The 26,208-nt window shown below is 38.7% G+C and overlaps 1 protein-coding gene across 7 annotated transcripts in view; it reads left to right on the forward strand.

Moving 5' to 3' along the window:
• Nucleotides 1–14,310, forward strand: part of EIF4G3 (eukaryotic translation initiation factor 4 gamma 3) — a 370,577-nt gene extending 356,267 nt beyond the window's left edge. For all 7 annotated transcript variants that reach the window (XM_060141188.1, XM_060141189.1, XM_060141184.1 and 4 more), the window contains 3 exons: nt 8,231–8,312; nt 11,900–12,046; nt 13,525–14,310. In XM_060141188.1, the coding sequence (XP_059997171.1) occupies nt 8,231–8,312; nt 11,900–12,046; nt 13,525–13,706 (411 nt within the window). In that variant the 3' untranslated portion in view covers nt 13,707–14,310. The remainder of the gene's footprint in view (nt 1–8,230; nt 8,313–11,899; nt 12,047–13,524) is intronic.
• Nucleotides 14,311–26,208: the final 11,898 nt, after the last annotated feature.

The raw sequence follows: 26,208 nt of genomic DNA on the forward strand, positions 1-26,208 counted from the left end.
TGTAAATTTTGGAGGTTAATCTTTTGTCAGTTGCTTCATTTGCAAATATTTTCTCCTATTCTGAAGGTTGTCTTTTCGTCTTGTTTAAGGTTTCCTTTGCTGTGCAAAAGCTTTTAAGTCTCATTACGTCCCATTTGTTTATTTTTGTTTTATTTCCATTTCTCTAGGAGGTGGGTCAAAAAGGATCTTGCTGAGATTTATGTCATAGAGAGTTCTGCCTGTGCTTTCCTCTAAGAGTTTGATAGTGTCTGGCCTTACATTTAGGTCTTTAATCCATTTTGAGTTTATTTTTGTGTATGGTGTAAGGGGTTGTTCTAATTTCATTGTTTTACATGTAGCTGTCCAGTGTTCCCAGCACCACTTATTGAAGAGGCTGTCTTTTCTCCATTCTATATTCTTGCCTCCTTTATGAAAGATAAGGTGACCATATGTGTGTGGGTTTATCTCTGGGCTTTCTATCCTGTTCCATTGATCTATATTTCTGTTTTTATGCCAGTACCATACTGTCTTGATTACTGTAGCTTTGTAGTATAGTCTGAAGTCAGGGAGCCTGATTCCTCCAGCTCTGTTTTTCTTTCTCAAGATTGCTTTGGCTATTCGGGGTCTTTAGTGTTTCCATACAAATTGTAAAATTTTTTGTTCCAGTTCTATGAAAAATGCCATTGGTAGTTTGATAGGGATTCCATTGAATCTTTAGATTGCTTTGGGTAGTATAGTCATTTTCACAGTATTGATTATTCCAATCCAAGAACATGGTATATCTCTGCATCTGTTTGTATCATCTTTAATTTCTTTCATCAGTGTCTTATAGTTTTCTACATACAGGTCTTTTGTCTCCTTATGTAGGTTTATTCCTAGGTATTTTATTCTTTTTGTTGCAGTGGTAAATGGGAGTGTTTCCTTAATTTCTCTTTAAGATTTTTCATCATTAGTGTATAGGAATGCAAGAGATTTCTGTGCATTAATTTTGTATCCTGCTACTTTACGAGATTCGTTGATTAGCTCTAGTAGTTTTCTGGGAGCATCTTTAGGATCCTCTATGTATAGTATGTCATCTGCAAACAGTGACAGCTTTACTTCTTCTTTTCCCGTTTGGATTCCTTTCATTTCCTTTTCTTCTCTGATTGCTGTGCCTAAAACTTTCAAAACTATGTTGAATTTTTTTTTTTTTTTTTTTTTTTTTTTGCGGTACACAGGCCTCTCACTGTTGTGGCCTCTCCCGTTGCGGAGCACAGGCTCCGGATGCGCAGGCCCAGCAGCCATGGCTCACAGGCCTAGCCTCTCCGTGGCATGTGGGATTTTCCTGGACCGGGGCACGAACCCGTGTCGCCTGCATCGGCAGGCGGACTCTCAACCACTGCGCCACCAGGGAAGCCCAACTATGTTGAATTTTAATAGTGGTGAGAGTGGACAAACTTGTCTTGTTCCTGATCTTAGTGGAAATGGTTTCAGTTTTTCACCATTGAGAACGATGTTGGCTATGGGTTTGTCATATATGGTCTTTATTATGTTGAGGTAGGTTCCCTCTATGCCTACTTTCTGGAGGGTTTTTATCATCGATGGGTGTTGAATTTTGTTGAAAGCTTTTTCTGCATCTCTTGAGATTATCATATGGTTTTTTCCTTCAATTTGTAAAAACGATTTATCACATTGATTGATTTGCATATATTGAAGAATCCTTGCATTCCTGGGATAAACCCCACTTGATCATGGTGTATGATCCTTTTAATGTGCTGTTGGATTCTGTTTACTAGTATTTTGTTGAGGATTTTTACATCTATGTTCATCAGTGATATTGGCCTGTAGTTTTCTTTCTTTGTGACATCTTTGTCTGGTTTTGGTATCAGGGTGATGGTGGCCTTGTAGAATGAGTTGGGGCGTGTTCTTCCCTCTGCTATATTTTGAAAGGGTTTGAGAAGGATACGTGTTAGCTCTTCTCTAAATGTTTGATAGAATTCGCCTGTGAAGCCATCTGGTCCTGGGCTTTTGTTTGTTGGAAGATTTTTAATCACAGTCTCAATTTCAGTGCTTGTGATTGGTCTGTTTATATTTTCTATTTCTTCCTGGTGCAGTCTCTGAAGGTTGTGCTTTTCTAAGAATTTGTCCATTTCTTCCAGATTGTCCATTTTATTGGCATATAGTTGACTGTAGTAATCTCTTATGATCCTTTGTATTTCTGTAGTGTCAGTTGTTACTTCTCCTTTTTCATTTCTAATTGTATTGATTAGAGTCTTCTCCCTTTTTTTCTTGATGAGTCTGGCTAATGGTTTATCAATTTTCTTTATCTTCTCAAAGAACCAGCTTTTAGTTTTATTGATCTTTGCTATTGTTTCCTTCATTTCTTTGTCATTTATTTCTGCTTTGATCTTTATGATTTCTTTCCTTCTGCTAACTTTGGGGTGTTTTTGTTCTTCTTTCTCTGATTGCTTTAGGTGTAAGGTTAGGTTGTTTATTTGAGATGTTTCTTGAGGTAGGATTTTATTGCTATAAACTTTCCACTTAGAACTGCTTTTGCTGCATCCCATAGATTTGGGGTTGTCGTGTTTTCATTGTCATTTGTCTCTAGGTAGGTTTTGATTTTCTCTTTGATTTCTTCAGTGATCTCTTCGTTATTAAGTAGTGTATTGTTTAGCCTCCATGTGTTTGTATTTTTTTACGGATTTTTTTCCTGCAGTTGATATCTAGTCTCATAGCGTTGTGGCTGGAAAAGGTACTTGATACGATTTCAATTTTTCTTAAATTTACCAAGGCTTGATTTGTGACCCAAGATATGATCTATCCTGGAGAACATTCCATGAGCACTTGAGAAGAAAGTGTATTCTGTTGGTTTTGGGTGGAATGTCCTATAAATATCAATTAAGTCCATCTTGTTTAATGTATTATTTACAGCTTGTGTTTCCTTTTTTATTTTCATTTTGGATGATCTGTCCATTGGTGAAAGTGGGGTGTTAAAGTCCCCTACTATGATTTTGTTACTGTTGATCTCCCCTTTTATGGTTATTAGCATTTGCCTTATGTATTGAGGTGCTCCTAAGTTGGGTGCATAAATATTTACGATTGTTTTATCTTCTTCTTGGATTGATCCCTTGTTCACTATTTAGTGTCCTTCTTTGTCTCTTGTAGTAGTCTTTGTTTTAAAGTCTATTTTGTCTGATGTGAGAATTGCTACTCCAGCTTTCTTTTATTTCTATTTGCATGGAATATCTTTTTCCATCCCCTCACTTTCAGTCTGTATGTGTCCCTAGGTCTGAAGTGGGTCTCTTGTACACAGCATATATACGGGTGTTGTTTTTGTATTTGTTCAGCCAGTCTATGTCTTTTGGTTGGAGCATTTAATCCATTTACATTTAAGGTAATTATCAATATGTATGTTCCTATTACCATTTTCTTAATTGTTTTGGGTTTGTTATTGTAGGTCTTTTCCTTCTCTTGTGTTTCCTGCCTAGAGAAGTTCCTTTAGCATTTGTTGTAGAGCTGTTTTGGTGATGCTGAATTCTCTTAACTTTTGCTTGTCTGTGAAGGTTTTAATTTCCCCATCGAGTCTGAATGTGATCCTTGCTGGGTAGAGTAATCTTGGTTGTATGTTCTTCCCTTTCATTACTTTAAATATGTCCTGCCACTCCCTTCTGGCTTGCAGAGTTTCTGCTAAAAGATCAGCTGTTAACCTTATGGGGATTCCCTTGTATGTTATTTGTTGTTTTTCTCTTGCTGCTTTTAATATTTTTTCTTTGTATTTAATTTTTGATAGTTTGATTAATATGTGTGTCTTGGCATGTTTCTCCTTGGATTTATTCTGTATGGGACTCTGTGCTTCCTGGACTTGATTGACTATTTCCTTTCCCATATTAGGGAAGTTTTCAACTATAATCTCTTCAAATATTTTCTCAGTCCCTTTCTTTTTCTCTTCTTCTGGGACCCCTATAATTCGAATGTTGGTGTGTTTAGTGTTGTCCCAGAGGTCAATGAGACTGGCCTCAAATTCTTTTCATTCTTTTTTCTTTATTGTGCTCTGCGGTAGTTATTTCCACTATTTTATCTTCCAGGTCACTTATCTGTTCTTCTGCCTCAGTTATTCTGCTATTGATTCCTTCTAGAGAATTTTAAATTTCATTTATTGTGTTGTTCATCATTGTGTGTTTGCTCTTTAGTTCTTCTAGGTCCTTGTTAAACGTTTCTTATATTTTCTCCATTCTATTTCCAAGATTTTGGATCATCTTTACTATCATTACTCTGAATTCTTTTTCAGGTAGACTGCCTATTTCCTCTTCATTTGTTTGGTCTGGTACGTTTTTACCTTGCTCCTTCATCCGCTGTGTGTTTCTCTATCTTCTCATTTTGCTTAACTTACTGTGTTTGGGGTCTCCTTTTCGTAGGCTGCAGGTTTGTGGTTCCCGCTGCTTTTGGTGTCTGTCCCCAGTGGCTAAGGATGGTTCAGTGGGTTGCGTAGGCTTCCTGGTGGAGAGGACTAATGCTGTTGCTGCGCTCTCCTCTGTGGCCCCGAAGCTTCCCCCCGCCTCACCCCCCTCCCCCCATCTCCGCCAGTGAAGGGACTTCCTAGTGCGTGGAAACTTTTCCCCCTTCACAGCTAGAGGTGCAGGTTTTGTCCCTATTCTTTTGTCTGTGTTTATTCTTTTTTCTTTTGCCCTACCCAGGTACCTGGGGAGTTTCTTGCCTTTTGGGAAGTCTGAGGTCTTTTGCCAGCGTTCAGTAGATGTCCTGTAGGAGTTGTTCCACATGTAGATGTATTTCTGATGTATTTGTGGGGAGGAAGGTGATCTCCACGTCTTACTCCTCTGCCATCTTGAAGGTCTCCTTGCTCTTTCAGTCTTGTAGTACCCATTCTTTTATATTCTACAGGTTAGTCACCTCTCCCATCCCAAACTTATGCATTTGGTTTTGAACCAAAATGGTGTTTTAAAAATTCATTTCTTTTTGTTAAATAGTTATTTATTTAATTTATTTATTTGGTTGCACTGGGTCTTAGTTGCAGCAGGTGGGCAGACTCTTTATTTGCAGCTCACCAACTCCTTAGTTGTGGCATGCAGACATGCAGACTCTTAGTTGCAGCATGCATGTATGATCTAGTTCCCTGACCAGGGATCGAACCCTGGCCCCCTGCATTGGGAGCGTGGAGGCTTATCCAGTGTGCCACCGGGGAAGTCCCTTAATAATTTAATTCTGTTTACATTTATCTTCTTAAATTAGACAGTTTTTTTTTTAGTCTTGTCAGGACATTTTAGATTCTGACTTGGTCATAAATTTTGCTTGCCATCTTTTTCACTTTGTATCCTCCTTGCATTTCATTAATATGTCAACTTTGTCCTCATTCGAGTTACAGGTAAAATGTGTGAATGGGGTAGGACCAAGGATAAAGCAGCATACTTTTCAGGACCAAATCGCACCCCACCCCTGTGGACATTTCAGCTATTAACTTGTTTATTATTTCACATCATTCTAATGTCTAGTTCACCTTTTCATCTTGTCCATAAGGGGATATCTCTTATTAGATAATTTGTCAAATGCCTTGCTAAAGTCTAGAAAAGTGAAGGCTGTATCCATCTGAGCTACCATATACTGATTGTATCAGAAAAGGAAAGAAGTTTAGTTTAGCATGACTTGTTTTTCATGTATGTATTTATTCCTCTTAACATAACCATCTCTTTCCGCTCTAAGACTTTTAAACCATTCATATGATAGTTTGTTATAGATTTTAGCATAGAATCAGCATCAGGCTTTCCGGTATATTGTTGACATCAGACACCTTCTTTTTTTTTTTTTTTTTTTTTTGCAATACACGGGCCTCTCACTGTCGTGGCCTCTCCCATTGTGGAGCACAGGCTCCGGGCGCGCAGGCTCAGCGGCCATGGCTCATGGGCCCAGCCACTCCGCGGCATGTGGGATCTTCCCGGACCGGGGCATGAACCCGTGTTCCCTGCATCGGCAGGCGGACTCTCAACCACTGCGCCACAAGGGAAGCCCCAGACACCTTCTTTTATGTTTTAAAAGTCAGGTCAATGTTTGCATACTTAACATCATTCTCCTTCTCCATGATTTTTCATAGATTTCAGCAGTTTGGTCTTTTATTCTATTTCTCATGTATTGCAAAATGATGCTGTTTTTACCTCTTCATCCATGTTGGGCCTCATTTTTTAAATATTAGTATTTATTCTGCCTAGTCCAGACCAACAATTATTCTCCTTAAATAGAAGATGAAGGGTAAATTTTGCTGAATGTAAATTATACCTAACAAAGGTGACTTTTAAAAAAGGAGCAAGAAGAGAAAAACATAATGGTCACTGAGCTGACAATACATATAAGGTGTTCGTTGCTCTGTGTGTGATACTGGTACTATATAATAATCTGATTTCGCTCATCAATTCCAATTAGCAGACCCATCTTCCTTATTGTTCTGTGCATTTTTGTTAACATCTTTGCTTAATCTTTAGTGTTTCTTGATACTTTTCTTCGTGTCTTTTCTATTCTTGAATGTTAGAATTACAGTATGTGGCTATTTCATAGAAGAAATATGCAATTTGTTTCTTTAAAACAGAAGAAACAGTCAGATGGTTTGGAAGTGTTATTTATTATCTAATCACATTTAGCTAATTTGTTTATTTTTCTCAGACTCCGCTTGAAGTCTAATCCTTGGGGATTTCAAATGATATTCAGTTGAAATAGCTCTACAACATGTTTATAAAGTATTGTTGGGCCAAAAAGTAATGGTGTGTTTTTATTCTCTCATTTATTCTTCAAAAATAATTGTTCAGACTTTGCAGAAGTAATTTCTGGGGCTAGACCAGCTTTGGCTTCAGCCTGTTTATTTTTTAAAGAGGTATACCAGCAACTGGCTATAACACATAAACCATCATGAAATCTTTTATGCATAGTTCTTGCCCCACCCTATCCTCAGCCTTAGCTGTCAGCAGTGCCACCACATGTTTCTGTCCTGTGGGAAAAGATCGGTAACAAAAGGTATCACGGCCCTCTGTGTTCAGCTCTGCCAGTGTCCCGCAGAGCCGGCCATCTGACTTGTTAACCACTCTTAATTCTGCTCTCAGGAAGCCGCCAGTTCCTCCCAGGTGATGTGCAAGGTTAGGTATTCAACAAAGAGAGACCTGCTGGTTAATCTGTGTCAGTTCTGGAATTCATAAACGTTAAACTGATCTCTAAATATCTTTGAAATTCTTAGCTTTCTAACACATAACGTTTAAAATGACATCTTTAATTCTTTCCTAGCCAGTCATTTTAAGGCTGACTCTTTCAGTAGAAAATACTATGTTATGCTATTAAAAGAAGCTGAGAGAAGCATGAATTCTGTTCACAGGCATAAGGAGCATAAACTCTGGAAAATATTTGAAATACCTGCCTAGAAAATGGCTGCTTTTGTTTGTCTTTTCCTTTTGCTAGTCATCTGGTTTAGTATAGTGGGTTTTTTTCTTTGAATTTTAATTTATTTTATTTTTATACAGCACGTTCTTGTTAGTTATCTGTTTTATACACATCAGTGCATATATATCAATCCCAATCTCCCAATTCATCCCACCCCTCCACCCCCCGACTTTCCCCCCTTGGTGTCCATACTAGTATAGTGTTTTATAGCAAAAAGATAAGATCCTAAGAGAAACTAAAAAATAAATTGGGGGCCCATTTACTCTATTTACCTTATCTCTAAATACATTTTTTTACCATCCTTAGAAAAGAGTAATAGTTTTCTCACCACCACCTGAAGAGTTTGTTTGAGGTAATGCTTGAAATTAACCTCCAAGTCACATTAAAATTAAGATGAGAAAGCAGTGTTAGTACATCTAGACATAGTTGCACACTACTGAGCAAAGTAGGCTTTAAAATACTGCGTGGTTGTGGTGTAGTTGTTCTTTCAACTTTATAGATTTGGATAGATCATCTTAGTATGCCTTATTTATTGAGAATGGAAAATGCTTTTAAATGGTTACGTTTATGAATGTATATAGTACACAGCACTGTTTAACTGAATGAGCAAAGGATAGGGGATAGTAAGCTCTCTGAAAATGAAATACTGCTACTGAGAGCATTTTCGGACAGAACTGGCGATAGCCCCAGTATTTTCTGGTGAATTAGAAGACTAATTTTTACAAGAAAGTTGAGCATGATCCCGTCTGCCCTTAGGGCCAGACAAAGCCAGGTTTAGGGGAAAATAATTTCTCTGGTGTGCAAGGGTACCTTTAACTATTCTGTTTACTTTTGATTCCAGGCTAACCTAGATGAAAGCCAGATGAGTTCACCTACATTCCTTAGAGCTTTAATGACAGCTGTTTGTAAAGCAGCTATTATAGGTAAGTAATATTTCTGAAGGCAGCTCTTAACACCTGAAATCCCCCGTATGTCAACTACTGATGAGATGATATGGGTCAGAGTTTATATTGCCCTCCAAACTTGCCCTGTAAAGCTCAGTTTCTGTGCCAAATGGATACCATGTCTGTCTGTAATGCCTGGCTGTCTCGGGCAGGGGGATGAATAGCTGCTCTGCCTGCAGAGAGCCCAGATGTGAGCAGTTGCTGCATGCCTTGTGTTCCTCAGTTCAGCAGGAAGTTGGTGCATGATCCTTGGGTTGTTTTATACTCCGCTACATGTGACTTTTCCTTTACTTTTCACCTCCAACATTCAAAGCCTCCTGTCTTGCATTGAAGAGTTCTAAAGAACAGTTTGAATATTCTTATTTAATATCAATGAAGGGCTAATCTCAACAGGAAAGTCATTATATGTAAATACATATATGAGGAAAGAAAATAGCAATTGTTTCTCCTGCTTTATGTTGACTTTATATGATAAGACATAGGTGGATAGGATTCAGATTGGTAGAAAACCTAAATGTTCCAAGCTGCATATAGTTTTTAACAGTACTTGATGAGATCATCAAGTAGTCTCAGATAGAAATCCACATTTCTGTCACTGAAGTAGAAAAAAAAAAGAAATCTGTCAGCTCAAAAGTTGTTCAGAATTTCAGGTCTGTCTTTATCATTATAGAGATAGCTTCAGAGTTTAAGATTTTCTCTAAGATGAATGTTTTTTCAGATGAATGTTTTTTCAATGTTAGTTCTTTACCAAGGAAAATAACAAGCTAAGTGGAAAGTCTTCATTAAAATTTTTAAAATAATTTTCAGTATCTATAGAACCATAAGACTTTGGTGTTTTAATATCAGAGTTGTAAAGTATAGAAGCTGCTTTTAAAAACAAGATTGTGTCCCGGTGCTAACTTACAGAGGAAATAAAACTGCAGGCTTAAGCTTGCACAAGCCTCTTAGATAGTCTCATCCACTAGAGGGCAGACAGCAGAAGCATGAAGAACTACAGTTCTGCAGCCTGTGGAATGAAAACCACATTCACAGAAAGATAGACAAAATGAAAAGGCAGAGGACTATGTACCAGATGAAAGAACAAGATAAAACCCCAGAAAAACAACTAAATGAAGTGGAGATAGGCAACCTTCCAGAAAAAGAATTCAGAATAATGATAGCGAAGATGATCCAGAACCTCGGAAAAAGGATGGAGGCAAAGATCGAGAAGATGCAAGAAATGTTTAACAAAGACCTAGAAGAATTAAAGAACAAACACCTAGAAGAATTAAAGACAAACAAACAGAGATGAACAATACAATAACTGAAATGAAAAATACACTAGAAGGAATCAATAGCACAATAACTGAGACAGAAGAACGGATAAGAGACCTGGAAGACAGAATGGTGGAATTCACTGCCACGGAACAGAATAAAGAAAAAAGAATGAAAAGAAATGAAGACAGCCTAAGAGATCTCTGGGATAGCATTAAATGTAACAACATTCTCATTATAGGGGTCCCAGAAGGAGAAGAGAGAAAGGACCCGAGAAAATATTTGAAGAGGTTATAGTCGAAACCTTCCCTAACATGGGAAAGGAAATAGCCACCCAAGTCCAGGAAGTGCAGACAGTCCCAGGCAGGATAAACCCAAGGAGAAACACACCGAGACACATAGTAATCAAATTGGCAAAAATTAAAGACAAACAAAAATGATTGAAAGCCACAAGGGAAAAATGACAAATAACATACAAGTGAACTCCCATAAGGTTAACAATTGATTTCTCAACAGAAACTCTACAAGCCAGAAGGGAGTGGCATGACATAAGTGATGAAAGGGAAGAACCTACAACCAAGATTACTCTACCTGGCAAGGATCTCATTCAGATTCGATGGAGAAATCAAAAACTTTACAGACAAGCAAAAGCTAAGAGAATTCAGCACCACCAAACCAGCTCTACAACAAATGCTAAAGGAACTTCTCTAAGTGGGAAACACAAGAGAAGAAAAGGACCTGCAAAAACAAACCCGAAACAATTGAGAAGATGGTAATAGGAACATACATATCCATAATTACCTTAAATGTGAATGGATTAAATGCTCCAACCAAAAGACACAGGTTTGCTGAATGGATACAAAAACAAGACCCATCTATATGCTGTCTACAAGAGACCCACTTCAGACCTAGGGACACATACAGACTGAAGGTGAGGGGATGGAAAAAGATACTCCATGCAAATGGACATCAAAAGAAAGCTGGAGTAGCAATACTCATATCAGATAAAATAGACTTTAAAATAAAGAATGTTACAAGAGACAAGGACACCACATAATGTTCAAGGGCTCAATACATAAGGCAACTGCTAACAGCTGTAGAAGAGGAAATCAACAATAACACAATAATAGCGGGGGACTTTAACACCTCACCTAAACCAATGGACAGATCATCCAGACAGAAAATTAATAAGGAAACACAGGCTTTAAATGACACAATAGCTCAGATAGATTTAATTGATATTTATAGGAGATTCCATCCGAAAACAGCAGATTACACTTTCTTCTCAAGTGCACATGGTACATTCTCCAGGATAGATCACGATCTTGGGTCACAAATCAAGCCTTGGTAAATTTAAGAAAATTGAAATCATATCAAGCAACTTTTCTGACCACAATGCTATGAGATTAGAAGTCAGTTACAGGGAAAAAAACATAAAAAACACAAACACATAGAGGTTAAATAATATGTTACTAAATAACCAAAGATCATTGAAGAAATCAAAGAGGAAATCAAAAAATACCTAGAGACAAATGACAACGAAAACACCACGATCCCAAAACCTGTGGGATGCAGCAAAAGCAGTTTTAAGAGGGAAGTTTATAGCAATACAATCCTACCTCAAGAAACAAGAAAAATCTCAAATAAACCATCTAATCTTACACCTAAAGGAATGAGAGAAAGAAGAACAAACAAAACCCAAAGTTAGTAGAAGGAAAGAAATCATAAAGATCAGAGCAGAAATAAATGAAATAGAAACAAAGAAAACAATAGCAAAGATCAATAAAGCTAAAAAACAAAAACAAAAAACCACTCGTGCTTCTAGGCCCTGAGCATGCTTTTCTTAGCCCTTTTTTTACTGTGCCTTTCCCTCAGAAGGCTCAGATTAAATGTGTTGTTTGCCACTGTCACAGTTAGTCCCCATCCTGATAGTAATAATAAAATGGTTCTAATTCTTTTACCCTTGTGAAAAGATTTTATATGAACTATCACTTTAATTTCCTTTCTAATTCCTTTTGTAGTTTGAAATGTTATGAAACCACTGTCCCTGTTTCATTACGATTAAAGTTAAAGGACTGAGTATGCTGCTCTTGAGGGAACCCAGCACTCTAAATATATCTGCGCCCCCCTCTATATTTTTGTTTGTTTCAGGGAGAATATCCCATTAAGAATTTCAGAAAATTTTGGGTTTCAAAATCTTTGCCTTGGACCCCCTTGCTTCCTCTTTCCTTGCAGAGTCATGTGTGTCTTATCAACTCAGAAAATTGAAAATGGCTCTGTGTGTTAATGCTCAGTTCTTGTATCACCTCCAGCCGACTGTTCTACCTTCCGAGTAGACACTGCTGTTATCAAGCAGAGAGTGCCGATCTTAATCAAGTACCTAGACTCAGATACGGAGAAGGAACTGCAAGCACTTTATGCACTACAAGCATCAATAGTAAAACTTGATCAACCTGCCAGTAAGTTTACCTCTTGCTACAATTAACCCAACCAGAGGGTGAGATTTATCCAGGCCAAGACATAAGAGATGGTTGGATGGGCTTGAACAGTGGATAATAGAAGAATCACTAATTACAAAAACTCAGATAACCAATAACTTTAATAGACCTGAACGTTTTTAAGTGTTTGACTTTTATGAGAAAATGATAACAAGAACACTAGTTTGTATTAGAGATTTAATCCTCATTCTAGGGCAGGTCTGTCTAATAGACTCTCTGCAATGATGGAAATGTATCTCTGTCATGCAGTATGGTAACCATGAGCCACATATGTCCGTTGAGCACTTAAATGTGGCTACTGTGACTGAGGAAATAAATTTCATTTAATTTAAATGTAAATAGCCACGTGTGGTTAGTGGCTACCCCATTGGACAACGCAGGTCTAGGGCATCTTGGCATTAGCATATGTGCAGTACAGTTTTTCACCTTGTTTGACACAGGTCTTAATAATGAAAGAGGATGATACTCTTCAGAATCCTCAGATACCCAACAAAGACAGGCAGTTTAGACTAATTTTCAGTTAAGAGTTATGATTAATACTGGCTAACCAGACAAATAAGGTAACCTGAACACCAGGGTCTTAGTGATGCTGGTAAATTAACTGAATTGTATTAAATCTTGAAAATTCAGTTGAAACTTGTGAAAGTGGATAGTAGATACTTGGCTATTTTAGGGATAGCACTGAAGTAGTTCTTTGGCATTTCCTTAGGTTGTAGCTTTTTCAGAGTTTTCCTTCTTGGCTAGTGCTGTTAAATCCCTCTGGGAAATAAAGGAAAAGACTGAAACAATCCTCAGGGTGTAACCGAAGAGACATTCTATCTATAAATCTCTCTTTTTTGAACAATAATATAAGCTAAGTTTCCACTGTGAGAGCAAAACAGAGGATTAAAATTGCGCAGATCATCTGGGCATTGAAAACAATAACCAACGACTGTCGTTTCACTGGATAAAATCCAGATGAGATAGTTTTTACCCATTTTTTTCATATGAATTATTACTCTTTTCATTTTGAAAACAACATTAGAGGGGGCGAAAGTACATTCTGCCTTTTCCTCTCAAAATTTGTAAAAATAATATATTTTTATTGTAAAATTTCAAACAAAATGTATAAAGAAGAAAGTAAAAAAGAAAAGTATTCTTGTATTTAATTTTTAAGTGTTTAGGGTGAAAACTACATGATATCAAACAACTCAGCAATATCAGAAAATAGTTCCAATTGAACAAAATAATAGGAATAGGAGACAGTTTAGACTGCTTAAATTTTTCCCACTCTTTAGACAAATGGTTTTGCTCTTATGCTATCAAGAGGGGGTGTGATGAAGTGTCATGGATGCTCTTATCCTGGGGAGTTCATGTGCACCCATTCACTGCTTGGAAATACGGTCTTCTCGCAGCTACAGTGCCCCCAGAATTGATGGTTTATTTTCACCTCCTTGCAGATTTGCTACGGATGTTTTTTGATTGCCTGTATGACGAGGAGGTGATCTCTGAGGATGCCTTCTACAAATGGGAAAGCAGCAAGGACCCCGCAGAGCAGAATGGGAAGGGTGTGGCCCTGAAATCCGTCACAGCATTCTTCACATGGCTGCGGGAAGCAGAAGAGGAGTCTGAGGATAACTAAAACTTCAAATACACAAAATGAAACAAAAGAAACAATTTAAGTATTTTTATAAAAAGTGTCACGTCTTCGCCAATCACAGTGCAGCAAGGCCAATTCTCGCAGAAACCCCCACGTGTGCACGAGTGGGAGAGGGGAAAGAGAAAGAAAGGTGATCATGGAGGAAAAAGGTACTGGAAAAAAGTAAACTTCAAACCTGAGGGCGGGAGCACTAAAACCAAAATACATGTATTATTTATAGAAAGTATTTTCTGTTTTAATCTTTTCTTTTTAAACGAGGACTCATACTTTAAAAAAAAACATCTGTTTAGCAAAAAAAAAAAAAAGTTGAGAACTTTTAATTTATTTTAAGGACTGCAAATGCCAGTGTAATTTTTTAATTTGCAGTTTCTGTAAACAACTTGTATAATAGAAAAGCAGAGAAATAAATTTCCCTCCCCTTCAGATGCACCTCACGTTTGTTTTAAAGCATAGTATTTAGTCCAGATTTAAGAAGGTTTGGGGTGAACAAGGTAAGAAAGATATTTTTTTTTTTTTTGGCATCAAATCTTTCTGCCTGCCTCTCAGCTTGCTTCAGAAAATAAAAAAATCAAAATAGTAATCAAAACATACATAACCTTGGAACAGAAGGAAATGCTGTGGACCAGAGAACTCCAAGAATTGTTTAAAAAAAAAAGTGCTACCCTGGGAAAAGTACTCTTAATACTTTTGAAATCTTTAGAGCAACTTTAAGGCTTGTAAATACATAGAACAAATATTTAAAAAAACAAAAAGAAATTGACTCAATACTATTTCTTTTCACTTTCAAAATATAAAGAACAAAATAAAGACAAACATTGCAAGTTTAAAAGAAAGTAAAGTGACTTCTCCTTTTGACAGCTGCTGCATGTGCGCCCATCTCTGGGAGGTGCTGTCTGGCTTCTCGCTGTCTAATCAAAATCACTTCTGAAGTAGGAGAGAGAGTGAGAGAGAGAGAGAGAGAGTGTGTGTGTGTGTGTGTGTGTGTGTCTGTCTGTCTGTCTGCCTGCCTGCCTGCCTGCCTACCTACCTGCCTGTGTGTCTGCAGTTGGAAAAGGCAAGCTACTTTGTGGGTAAAGGAGGACACTTGTGCTTGGGTGGGAGAGCTTCTCTGAAATCCAGGGGATGCTTCTTTCCAACACCAACTAGAAATGCATTCATGGTAGGAACAAACCTAACAGCAATATTTTAAATAACCACGTGTTCCACTCTATGTATTTGGATTAGGGGCACTAATTCAATTTGATACTACCACTACCACTGATTTTTAAAATCATCATTGCTGCCAGTGCTTAAGAAACCCAAAGGTGTCTTCTAAAAAATGAAAGAAACCAAAGCTAAATTACACTTTTTAAAAAGTGGGTGTGGGGTCTAAAACCAAACCAATACCATGTGTGAAAATCACATTTTTCCCAACTTCAACTTCACTCAAGCCATTCTGGTGAGTATAAAACGAACTGTGGTTTGGGCCTCTGTTTCTCCGACAGATATTGGAGTGCTGTACTGTGCTTTTGTTTTTTTTCTTCTTTGATGAAATTGTAGTCTCTACAGGTGGCTTTCCATTTCAATTGTTTGTAGGCCATCACCCTACAAAATGTATTATGAAGAAAGCCATGCTGCTCCCAAATAAGCAATCTTGTATTTTGTATCTGGCTAACCAAAGAGTTCTTCTCGCTTCCATCCCTGAAGAAGTATTCACATTAAGAGACTTGGCAAGACTTGTGATGCACAAGAACAAAATTGTCCATAGCAATAAAGAGCTCTTCTTCAGAATGTAGTTGAACACAATACAGGATCCCACTACATGAGCCCACTGCACAGGGGTGGAAAGCTGTTCTCGAAGAACAAAATCCTGAAAGTCTTGTGACAGGCATATGACAGCAGCTGTCATCAGAGATGCGGCCTGAAAAGTGTCAGGGTCTGGCTGCAGGCTCTGCCTGGGAACCCTCAGTTGGAAGAAGCAACTTGATTCTGTGTTATATTGAGTTTTTAACAGCTGCCAGAATCAAAAGTGCAGAGGATTCTGATCCAGGAATCTCCTGACTGATGCAGTTTTAGGTGTCTGATGCAGCACTCGCTCACAGGGGTGAAGGGTGGTGGGTGGGGATGGAGAAGCAAGGTGGTGACTGCCTCTTGGAAATCCGTGGCTCTCCTTTGCAGGGGTCTAGCCAGGACGGAACTTCAGGTAGTAGTGATGGCCTATTCGTGGGTATTTTAGATGTGGACAAGTGTAAGGATTGGAGGAAAGAGAATAATATTGGGGGGAAAATAATTCAAGGGTTGAGAAAACCTTCAGCTATAAACGTCTATAGTACAGTAACAGAAATAGTGTTTGAAATCTCACCTGTAAGTGTGAGGTGTGATGAGGAGACTACAAAGTAACTTATGGGTAACTTGTTGCTTTGTGCACAGAACGTTAGATGGGATTAGCAAGATTACCTAATGGCAAAATAAGAGCAAAGTGGGAGAATTGATCCACACTTACACCAGCTGAAATGCAAAACACGGTCATGAATCTTACCCTGTTCACAGTTTCCTTTTTTGTTCTTCTGTTTTATTTTTGATTTTTTTAATTAATTTTGATTGGCATATAGTTGCTTTACAATGTTGTGTTAGCTTCTACTGCACAGCAAAATGGATCAGCCATACATACACATATATCCCCTCCCTTTTGCATTTCCCTCACAGTTTTCTTACCGGAAAGCAAGGTTTGGTTGTTTTTGGTTTAAAGTAATAGGTGACGTGGCCAGCACTGACATGGCTGCAACCCCTTCAAGCTGTCACAAAAGCTCTTTCACCCATTTGAACTTTGGGAAGAGGTTCATTAATTAAGGTTTAGTTCACTGCTTAAGGTGCTTTATGCCTGTATTCAAACCAGCTAACTTATAGCTACGCAGTAAGTTTAAATGAGAGTTTTTCCCTTTCTAGAAAAAGAACATGATGCCAGTTTTCAAAATAAACCCATCTTAGATTCTTACAAAGACCAGCAAGCCTGTTCATGGCTGCATCATGAACTTGGTTCATTCAACAAATATTTACTGAGCATTTACTGTGTTCTAAGTGCAAGGAATAAAACAGTGAACAAAACAATCTTTACTCAACATGGAGGTCACATTTTTCATGGAAAAAAGAAAAAAAGCAAGCTAGAATTTTACATTGCTACGTCAGCGCACTATCCCCCCGAGACCTGTCTGCCGCTTGTTACGCTGGCAGATCTTTGATTTGGTTTTTCTTTTTTAATATATTTCAAAATACAATCTAGATTATTTACAACAATTAACCCAAAGACAGTTTTATCTGGTCTAGGACCACTCTTCAAACAAGTTATCATTCTGGGGTTTTTGACATCTTTTTGTTTCAAATGGCTCCATTCAAGGAGAATTTCCTTTTATCACTCTGTGAACTTGATCCAGTCAAAAGGAAAATTGATCCAGTGAAAAGGATTCTAAGCTAGAAAAAATAGTCTTGGGCTATTGGATGTAATTCTGTGTTATCATTACTTAAGTTTTATTCTTTTTTTTTTTTTTTTTTTCTTTTTTTGGCCGTGCCGTGCAGCTTGCAGGATCCCAGTTCCCAGACCAGGGATTGAACCCAAGCCACAGCAGCGAAAGTGCTGAATCCAAACCACTAGACTACCGGAACTCCCTTAAGTTTTATTACTTTAAAAAAAAAAAAAGTAGGGATCCAGTTTTTCAGTTTTGACCATCCATTGGCCCTTATGCACTCCTACATTCCCCATTTTGGGGAGAAGAACATTTTGCATTCCTTTATTTTTGTGTTGCTTTTTTTCTTATTGAGATATATTTCACATACTATAAAATTCACCCAAAATTTACTATATTCACAGTTGTGCAACCATCACCACTTTCTAATGTCAGAGCATTTTCTTCATGCCAAAAAGAAGCACATATCCTTTAGTAGCCTCTCCTCGTTCTCTACTCTCCTCAGCCTCTGAGAGCCACTTATTCTATTTTTTGTTTCTGTAGATTCATTTAGATGAAATCATACATTGCATTGCTCCAATCCAACATTTAGCAAATGATCAAACCTCACAGGTGTTTGCAACATCAGGGACCTGACAGCAAGGTTTAAGACCCTGATTTTCCCGTTTTTGACTTTTTGTTCTCTGTCACTTCTTTAGGTATAACTTGGAAATATGTTTACAACCATCAGCTAATTCTGAACAAGTTCCTGAGAATTTCCTTTTGTCACTCTGTGAACTTGATGTATATGACCTGGGATATCTGACATCCTAGCACTGGCAACTAGGGTCTGGTCATTTTTGACCTCTCATTTATTGCTACTTGAATAACTTTTCCATGGGGTTGAAATTCCTGCATGAATTAGAGGCTACTACAGTGTACCCTAGAAAAGTTAAGATGTAGCTTGACTTGGAGTCTGAGGTTTTATTTGTCCTCTCCCTTGAGGCACATTTGGACATAGTGACTGTTGAGGCTTCTTACTTGTCATGAAAGTAAAATTACTCATTAAGGAATAAACATGCCTTGAAACAGCCCCTACTACTCGTTAGTCCCAGTTTTTTAGTCTTATAGAAGATTACTTTTCCTATTCAATAAACTTGAGCTCTAAGTCTCCACATCCTCCAGTAGTTTAGGGAGAGATACACTATATGCTTACTAGCTTCAAATATCACATGTATCCCTCAGAGGGAAAAATGATTATATGTTAATGGGACTACCAACCGTCCCCCTGACCCAAAACAAAAGGAAGACATCATTTTGTCTTACCAAATCGTGAAATGACTTAGCATATCAAAGAAAAAAAGCTACAGAGACCCATGTGCCAAACTTTTAAAAAATGTTTTATTTTGAAATAATTTTACTCTATGGGGAAGTTTCAAATTTAGTAGAGTTCCATATACACTTCACTCAATTCCATATTAATGTCTTACACTACCAGAGGACATTTATCAAAACTAAGAAACCAGCATTGGTGCATTGCTGTTAACTCCAGACTTTAGCACTACTGTCCCTTTTGTCCTTTTTGTAGTCCTGGATGCAATCCAGGATACCACATTGCGTTTAGTCATCATGTATTCTTAGTGTCCTCTGGCCTTTGACAGTTTTTTAACTTTCCTTGTTTGTCATGGCCTTGACAGCACTGGTCAGGTACTTTGTAGAATGTCCCTCAATTCGGGTGTTTTTATCATGATTAGAGTTTGGGGTAAAAATACCTTTCTTTTTTTTTTTTTTTTTTTTTGCGGTACGCGGGCCTCTCACTGTTGTGGCCTCTCCCGTTACGGAGCACAGGCTCCGAACGCGCAGGCTCAGCGGCCATGGCTCACGGGCCCAGCCGCTCTGCGGCATGTGGGATCTTCCCGGACCGGGGCACGAACCCGTGTCCCCTTGCATCGACAGGCGGACTGTCAACCACTGCACCACCAGGGAAGCCCGTAAAAATACCTTTTAAGTGAAGTGCCCTCCTTATATCATATCAGGGGGTATGTGATGCCCCCATGACGTCATTGGTGATGTTTAACCTTGACTACATGGTTAAGGTGGTGTTTGTTAGGTCTCCACTCTAAAGTTGTTTTTCTTTTCCCCCTTTCTTACTTTGGTCTATTTGGAAGCTAGTCACTAAGTCTAGCCCACATTGGGGGAGGGAGGGTGGAATAGGAGAGAATTAAGCTCCACTTCCTTCCTGGAATTGGAGATACCTGCTTATTATTTCGAATTCTCCTGCAAGAAAGATTTGTCTCTTCTATTTGTTTCTTTATTAAGTCGTGTGTAAATACACACACACACACACACACACATATATATATATAACTATTATATATATACATATATATCAGTACAGATTCATGTATATTTATCTTACACTTTGAGTTATAATCCAATACCACATTATTTTGTCACCCAGATTGTTCCAGCTTTGGCCTTGGGAGCTCTTTCAAGTAGATTTATGTGTCTCTTCGACATTTCTTCATCTGTTTGTTTTTAGAGCACTTACTTTGTGACAGTACAAGATGCCACTGGAGTATCTTGTATTTTTGTATTTTTCCTGCCCTAGTCATAGAGTCCGTCATTTCTTCAAGGAGCCTTGGTTTCTTTTAGGAGAATAGTATTTAGAAACCAAGATCTGGGCACTGGGTGAGCTCATTACTACTGGGGTTTCTCTGCTTCTAGTTCTGCCAGCACTGTAAACTCTTTTTTTTTTTTTTTATACTGAATGTGAGATCTTGCCAGTTTCACAGGAACACTGACTTTTTACAAATACTGCTTCATTTTTTATATGATAACTCTGGTACCCAAAAGACTTCACCCTATAGACATTACAATTATGCTTTTGCTCACCCTATGTAACAAGAAAAAAGGATTAGAACTATTCCCTCTCCTTCCCTATTATGATAATTTGTTTTAACTTTCCCTTAGCTAACAATATTCAGACAATCTACTAAAGTACCATATAGTACAGTGTTAAAATCTTACCTGAGAGACTAACTCAATTAAATTATAATAATGGAAATTGCTAAATAACCAGAAGTTACCTGGCAATGGAAACCATTGTACTGCATATCAAAACTTGATGAGATGCAAGTAAAGTAGTACTTCGAGGTAAATGTGGTGTCTTACATTTATTCAGGAAACATGAAAGAGTTAAACAAGTTAGGCCATCGAAGGAACCAGCTGAGTAAAAAACATGTTACCTGAGTGGATAGCAAGAGTTCATATAGGAAGAAGTTGTATGCTGTAGTGGAAAAGAGATCTTGACTAGAGCTAGGAGACTTGTGTTCTGATGCTAATGCTAGTTTACTGCTAATTTGTTCACTCTCACTTGTATGGGCCCCCACCGTCCTCTCTAAAAAGGGTTCACTCATGCCAACCATATGAGCACATCCAGAATCACTTTAAATACTGTTTACCAAGCTTAACAGTGAATTAAGTCTTGGTGAAATAGGATATTAAACTTTTCGAAGAAGTAAGAATATCAAGATTTTCTGAAATTTTCAAAACAAATGACCATCCAGCAGTTGAACTTGTTCTACCGGTGATTTTCTTTCTGACTCTTCTGAAATATTTACCTCTTGTTAATCAAAATACGTCTTCTGACCTGAAGTCCTAGGAAACTATCTTTGCCAAAGCTCTAATGGTTGTCCTATCTTAATTGCTTCCTAGAACATAGAATAACGGGGCCCAGCATTGTTGTGTGTTAGAATCACCTGGGAGTTTTCAAAAACACAAATCCTGGGACTCCACCCCAGACCAGTTATTTCAGACTCTCTGAGGATGAAACCTTGGCATCATTTTTTTTAAAAAGTTGCCTAGGTGATACTAATATGAGCCAGGGTTGAGACCACTGTGGAATGGTGAAAATAACCTGATTTACCAAACAGTTTAGAGAAGAGTTTATATTTTCAGTTTTTTTTTTTTTTAAGTTTCAGTCATGTTACAACCCTTTTTCACATCTTCTTTGTTCTTTTGTTTTTTTTGGCCACACCACATGGCATTCGGAACTTCCCTGAACAGGGATCAAACCCACGCCCCCTGCAGTGGAAATGCGAAGTCTTAACCACTGGACCACCAGGGAAGTCCTCTGATATTTTAAAAATATTTTTAAACTGCAAGGTGTTGGTTGGACACACAAATGTGGCATTACAAATGGCACATGTTTTGAAAATACAGTGCTATGAGAGCATATAATGGGTGCCCTGTGTAAACTAGGGGGTTAGGGGATGCTTCCCTCAGGAAGAGAATTTTAAACTGAGAAATCTAAAGAATTAAATAGTTAAGGGGGTGGGTTCAAGTAGAAGGGATCATGAGTGCAAAGGCTCTGTGGTAGGGGGGATGCAGGGTGTATTTGAAAAACGAAGAAAGAGTGGCAGGTATGGTGAGAGTCCGTTTCATATGCAAAAGTAGAATTTAAACATGTCCTGTGACAAATTAATCCAGACAAACCTTCTCTGGGCAAATGGGTGAGGGAACTTTTTGAAAGTTGCCGTATTCTCTCAATTTAGTAGAATTCGCTAGAGACCAACCTTGGTTGGTTTTTTTATGTTTTTTTTTTTTTTTAATAAGTTGTCACTCAGTAAAAGGAATGGCGGTACTTTTAATCATTTCCAGTCCCAAAATTTAGTGGATGGGAATAAGTTCTGGCTCTTTAGAATGAACAGTTAAGTTTATATCTAAGATTAAGGTTATCTATAAACACCATGCACCTCATAAGGTTGTTGTGAGGATTAATTAAAGGAGATCAGATAAAGCCCCCAGCATCCTGCCTGGAATACCTGGGGCATGTCCTCCCTGTGTCCAATGTTCTTTTTCTATCCCATTCCACAACCTTAGTCATATTCAGCTACATACAAAATTAAACTACACTACCTTCGAACCCATACCCCCTGCAGCGGAGCATGGAGTCTTAACCACTGGACCGCCAGGGAGGTCCTTCCATCACCATTCTTTTTGGAACTTCAGGTTTGTGTTTTTTTAAACAAATGGATCCAGTTTCATAATTCTGACTTTAAAAATCTGTCTTCTTTTCAGTCATAGATTTTGATTCATGTTTTCCTTTAAATTACTGGGTTTTATTGGGAAAAATATCTTCCCCTTTAAGCATAAAGAAACTTTCTCAAACTTCCCCATAACCACGAAAGAAAGATGTGTTATGGTGACCAACTCATTTTGCTGGGATTTTCCTGGTTTAAAACCTGAACGTCCTGCCTCCCACTAACTCTCAACCTCCCCATCAGTAAACCCTGACAGTCACCACCCTAGGTGTCATTGATCTGACTCTCACTTATCTCTGGCCACCATCACAGACTTGGTTCCCCTTCAGGCATCTTCCCGCAAATATGATTTGCCTTTTAAGACACACAGTAGGAGTGGAGAGAGAAGAATAGTACTGTTGGCAAATTTACTTCCTATTACACTGTCAAAACTGGATATATTTTGATTTTTAGTAAATCGGATAAATGAGTGCCTTTATTATGTCTAAAATGCGGTTGTCTTGCCTCTGGTGTTTAAAAGGGGTAAAAGATGGTTCAACACATACAATTCCCAGAACCTGACATGAACCAGGCTTGAAAGCAAATCCTTTTGCTTTCCCTAGAGATGGCAGGACTAAGTACCTTAGGGACCTTAATTCTAGGTTCTAGTTCCCACTGAAAGACACCTATAATAACATTCCCAAATGTTTTTGTTCCTTTGAAGGCTGAATTGTAACCTCAATATGTCAGATGCTTCAAACTTAAAGGGTAGCTTTTAAAACCCTTATCCTCAAAATGACAGTAAACTCTTGGCACTAACACTTTTCAGACCCCCTCAAGGAGCTAGAAACGTTGACTCCAATTGAACACTGAAGGGCTAATGACATCTAGGACAGAGGTTCTCAAACTGTGAATGACAAAATTAATGGATTACAACCAGCATTAAATATATATATAGAGAGAGAGAGAGAGGGAGAGAAGGGGGGGACATACGACAGAAAATGTTATTTTGTAAAATGTATTTGGTTTTTATATTCTGATCTATGTATGATCCTTTATCCAAAACGATTGGGATCAGACATATTTTAGACTCAGAATTTTTCAGAGTTTAGAAAAAAGTTTTTCAGTTCAATGACTGCTATGCTGAATAGAGTTAAAATTATTGCCACCAGTGAGTAGAAGAAAGTTCAACATCATCAGAGGAGAATCCAGGGGTGTTGCTTATCTCTAAACCAGGGTCTTGGCCTCAGATAATAACAAACAATAAAAGAGAAAACCATTAAGGGGGTGGCAGTAGTGAAGTAATATTAAATCTCTTCATCAGTCTCCACTTTCTGCCTAATCGTATAAATTAATTCTCTTACCATCCCTTTCCAAGCTGCAGCCAAATTGAGGGCCATTTCCAGTCTTTCCGGCTAGAAACCAGAAAAGTCAGGTGACCCCAACCCTACCAGGACCATACCTTCTTAAGGGATCAAAGCTCCAGCCTGGCTTTTGGTTACTGCTGTGTGAAATTGCAAGCCCTTAGCCTTGATTTGTGGGGAAAATGAAGATCAGGCTTGCTAGGAACAGAAACTTCTCTCCCCACCAGGCAATCAAGAATTATTCTTCAAACATCTGTGTTAACACGAGGTGGAATGTGAGTAAAATAGCTTGATGTATCTTTCATGCTCAACTTTGTGAGGCAGTGTCCTTAGCTGTGGTCTGGAATATTCTTGGAATCTGCAATTGCTTCAACTTCCTCTATCCTTATGCCTAAATCTCCAAAGTCACATATCTTGCTTTTCTATACAAAACAAGACCTTTTAGCCTAACAGACTTAAGTATCACTTAGCTTTAAATTTGAGGAATAGCAAAAAACCTATTACACTGACAACAGGCCATGAAGTCTGCAAAGCTTGCTGTATGCTAAAGTTGCAACAGTGACTTGGCTTCTGAAGAAAATGGGTGTTTTTGTTGAAAACTAGAAATGATGCAGTTGCATTTTGGGGACTTTTTTTTTTTTTTTTTTTTGCGGTACCCGTACCTCTCACTGTTGTGGCCTCTCCCGTTGTGGAGCACAGGCTCCGGACGCGCAGGCTCAGCGGCCATGGCTCACAGGCCCAGCCGCTCCGCAGCATGTGGGATCTTCCCGGACCGGGGCACAAACCCGTATCCCCTGCATCGGCAGGCAGACTCTCAACCACTGCGCCACCAGGGAAGCCCGACTTTTTAAAAAAAAAAATTTTTTTTTTATACAGCGGGTTCTTATTAGTTATCCATTTTGGGGACTTAACACTTGCTTTTCTAGTTCACAAAACCCTACATTTCCTCATGTTTCTGGGACTCCAGAGTCACTCCTGTAAGCTGGTTGGCCCTGGGCAAAAGTGTGAAGTCATCACAGACGACAGCACGTTTACTCCTTTCTCTCTCCTAGAAGCTCTTCCTCTAGTCAGACACCCGGAGTTCTTACTCTTCTGATCCCTGACTGTCCAATGGAAAGCTTTAGATTCTCAAGTTCAGAGGTTAAAACAATGAATTCTGAATTATCAGTTTGAGACCTGTATGTTAGCTCTCCTTGATAGCAGCACTTTAAAATTGCTATAGAAGATGGACTTCCCTGGTGGCGCAGTGGTTCAAAGTCCACCTGTCGATGCAGGGGACGCGGGTTCGTGCCCCGGTTTGAGAGGATCCCACATGCCGCGGAGCGGCTGGGCCCGTGAGCCGTGGCCGCTGGGCCTGCGCTTCCGGAGCCTGTGCTCCGCGGCGGGAGAGGCCAGAACAGTGAGGCCCGCGTACCGCCAAATAAATAAATAAAATTGCTATAGAAGAGATTAAAAGGAGTGAATGGTGGAACTTCAGGGACTTTGATATCAGTCAGTGTGAGAGGTCTCTGTGCAAGAGGGTCTTACTGGTGCTCTGACCATAAACTCCACACACTCCATAAGAACTGAGCTGCTCTTAAACTTGCCAAGATGTGTGTTCCCTCGGTGCAGAACATCAAACAGCCTAACAGCTTAAGTAAAGGGTGCAAAATTCATCATGTAAATCTGTTCTTAACAAACACAATTGAATGATGTTTTTACTAGTACAGCTCAAAGAAAGCCAAGTGAGATAAACTATAAAACCATACTCCATGGAGTCTTAACTCAGATGTGGCTAAGTATAAAAAGCAAAACTGACCAGATGTTACATTTAGCAGAGGTAAAATGCCTTAAGCAATATACATGTCCAATAAAAACTTCAAATCCCTTTGGAAGTGAAAAACAGCTTCAGACTTCAGTGAGTGGTAGCTTTAGTGCATGGTTGGGGGGCGGTTGTGTGCAAAGCGCCTCCATGCGCACACTCTGGAGAAAGAATTTTTTCAGGGTTTTCCCTCCTTGGGTGTACATGTTGTAAACAACAGATAAGTTGTGTGTGTGTTTTTTAAGCAAAAATCTGTGGAGTGGAGAAATCTAGTTTGCCCTTATCTGTGTCAGCTTCTTGCATGAGATGGGGCTAAAGACATTTCCGGGAAAAAGAAGAAAGGTAGGACGTTTTAAGCATATGAACACATAAAAATGGAAGAGTCTTTTAAAAAGGAGACAAAAGATAGAAATGTTGATAAGAAAGGAAGTGAGCAGGATGAAGTTTGGGCACAAAATGACCAAAACACCTTGTGAACATGTTTAATGGGACCCCAGAGTGCCAGGGCATTGGTAATGCCATCGGGACATTAATGGTAACACGCACCTTGTAAGGAATTTTTGGTGGTGGTGGTTAAATTTTTATATACCTCCCTTTGGAACTGATGGAGTGTATGGCTGTGCCTGGGAAAGCTGGTGAGACAGTTAAAGTGCTAATGGCAATGCCAGAGCCTGAGGACTGGACTAGCAAGTGCTTAAATGGTTTCATAATAAATCTTTGGCATGACAGGCACATGCATTTGAGTGCTAGTCACACTGCTCTGAGCCTCACGGCAATTGTAGTGTTTATTATTTCCCTATATCATTACCCGAACCCCCTCTATCCGTGACAAAACACCTACTACTTTAGGTACATCGAATTTTCCCAAACCGACTT

The sequence above is a fragment of the Lagenorhynchus albirostris genome, chromosome 2 (genome assembly GCF_949774975.1).
Source record: "Lagenorhynchus albirostris chromosome 2, mLagAlb1.1, whole genome shotgun sequence".
In the NCBI taxonomy this organism is placed as follows: domain Eukaryota; kingdom Metazoa; phylum Chordata; class Mammalia; order Artiodactyla; family Delphinidae; genus Lagenorhynchus; species Lagenorhynchus albirostris.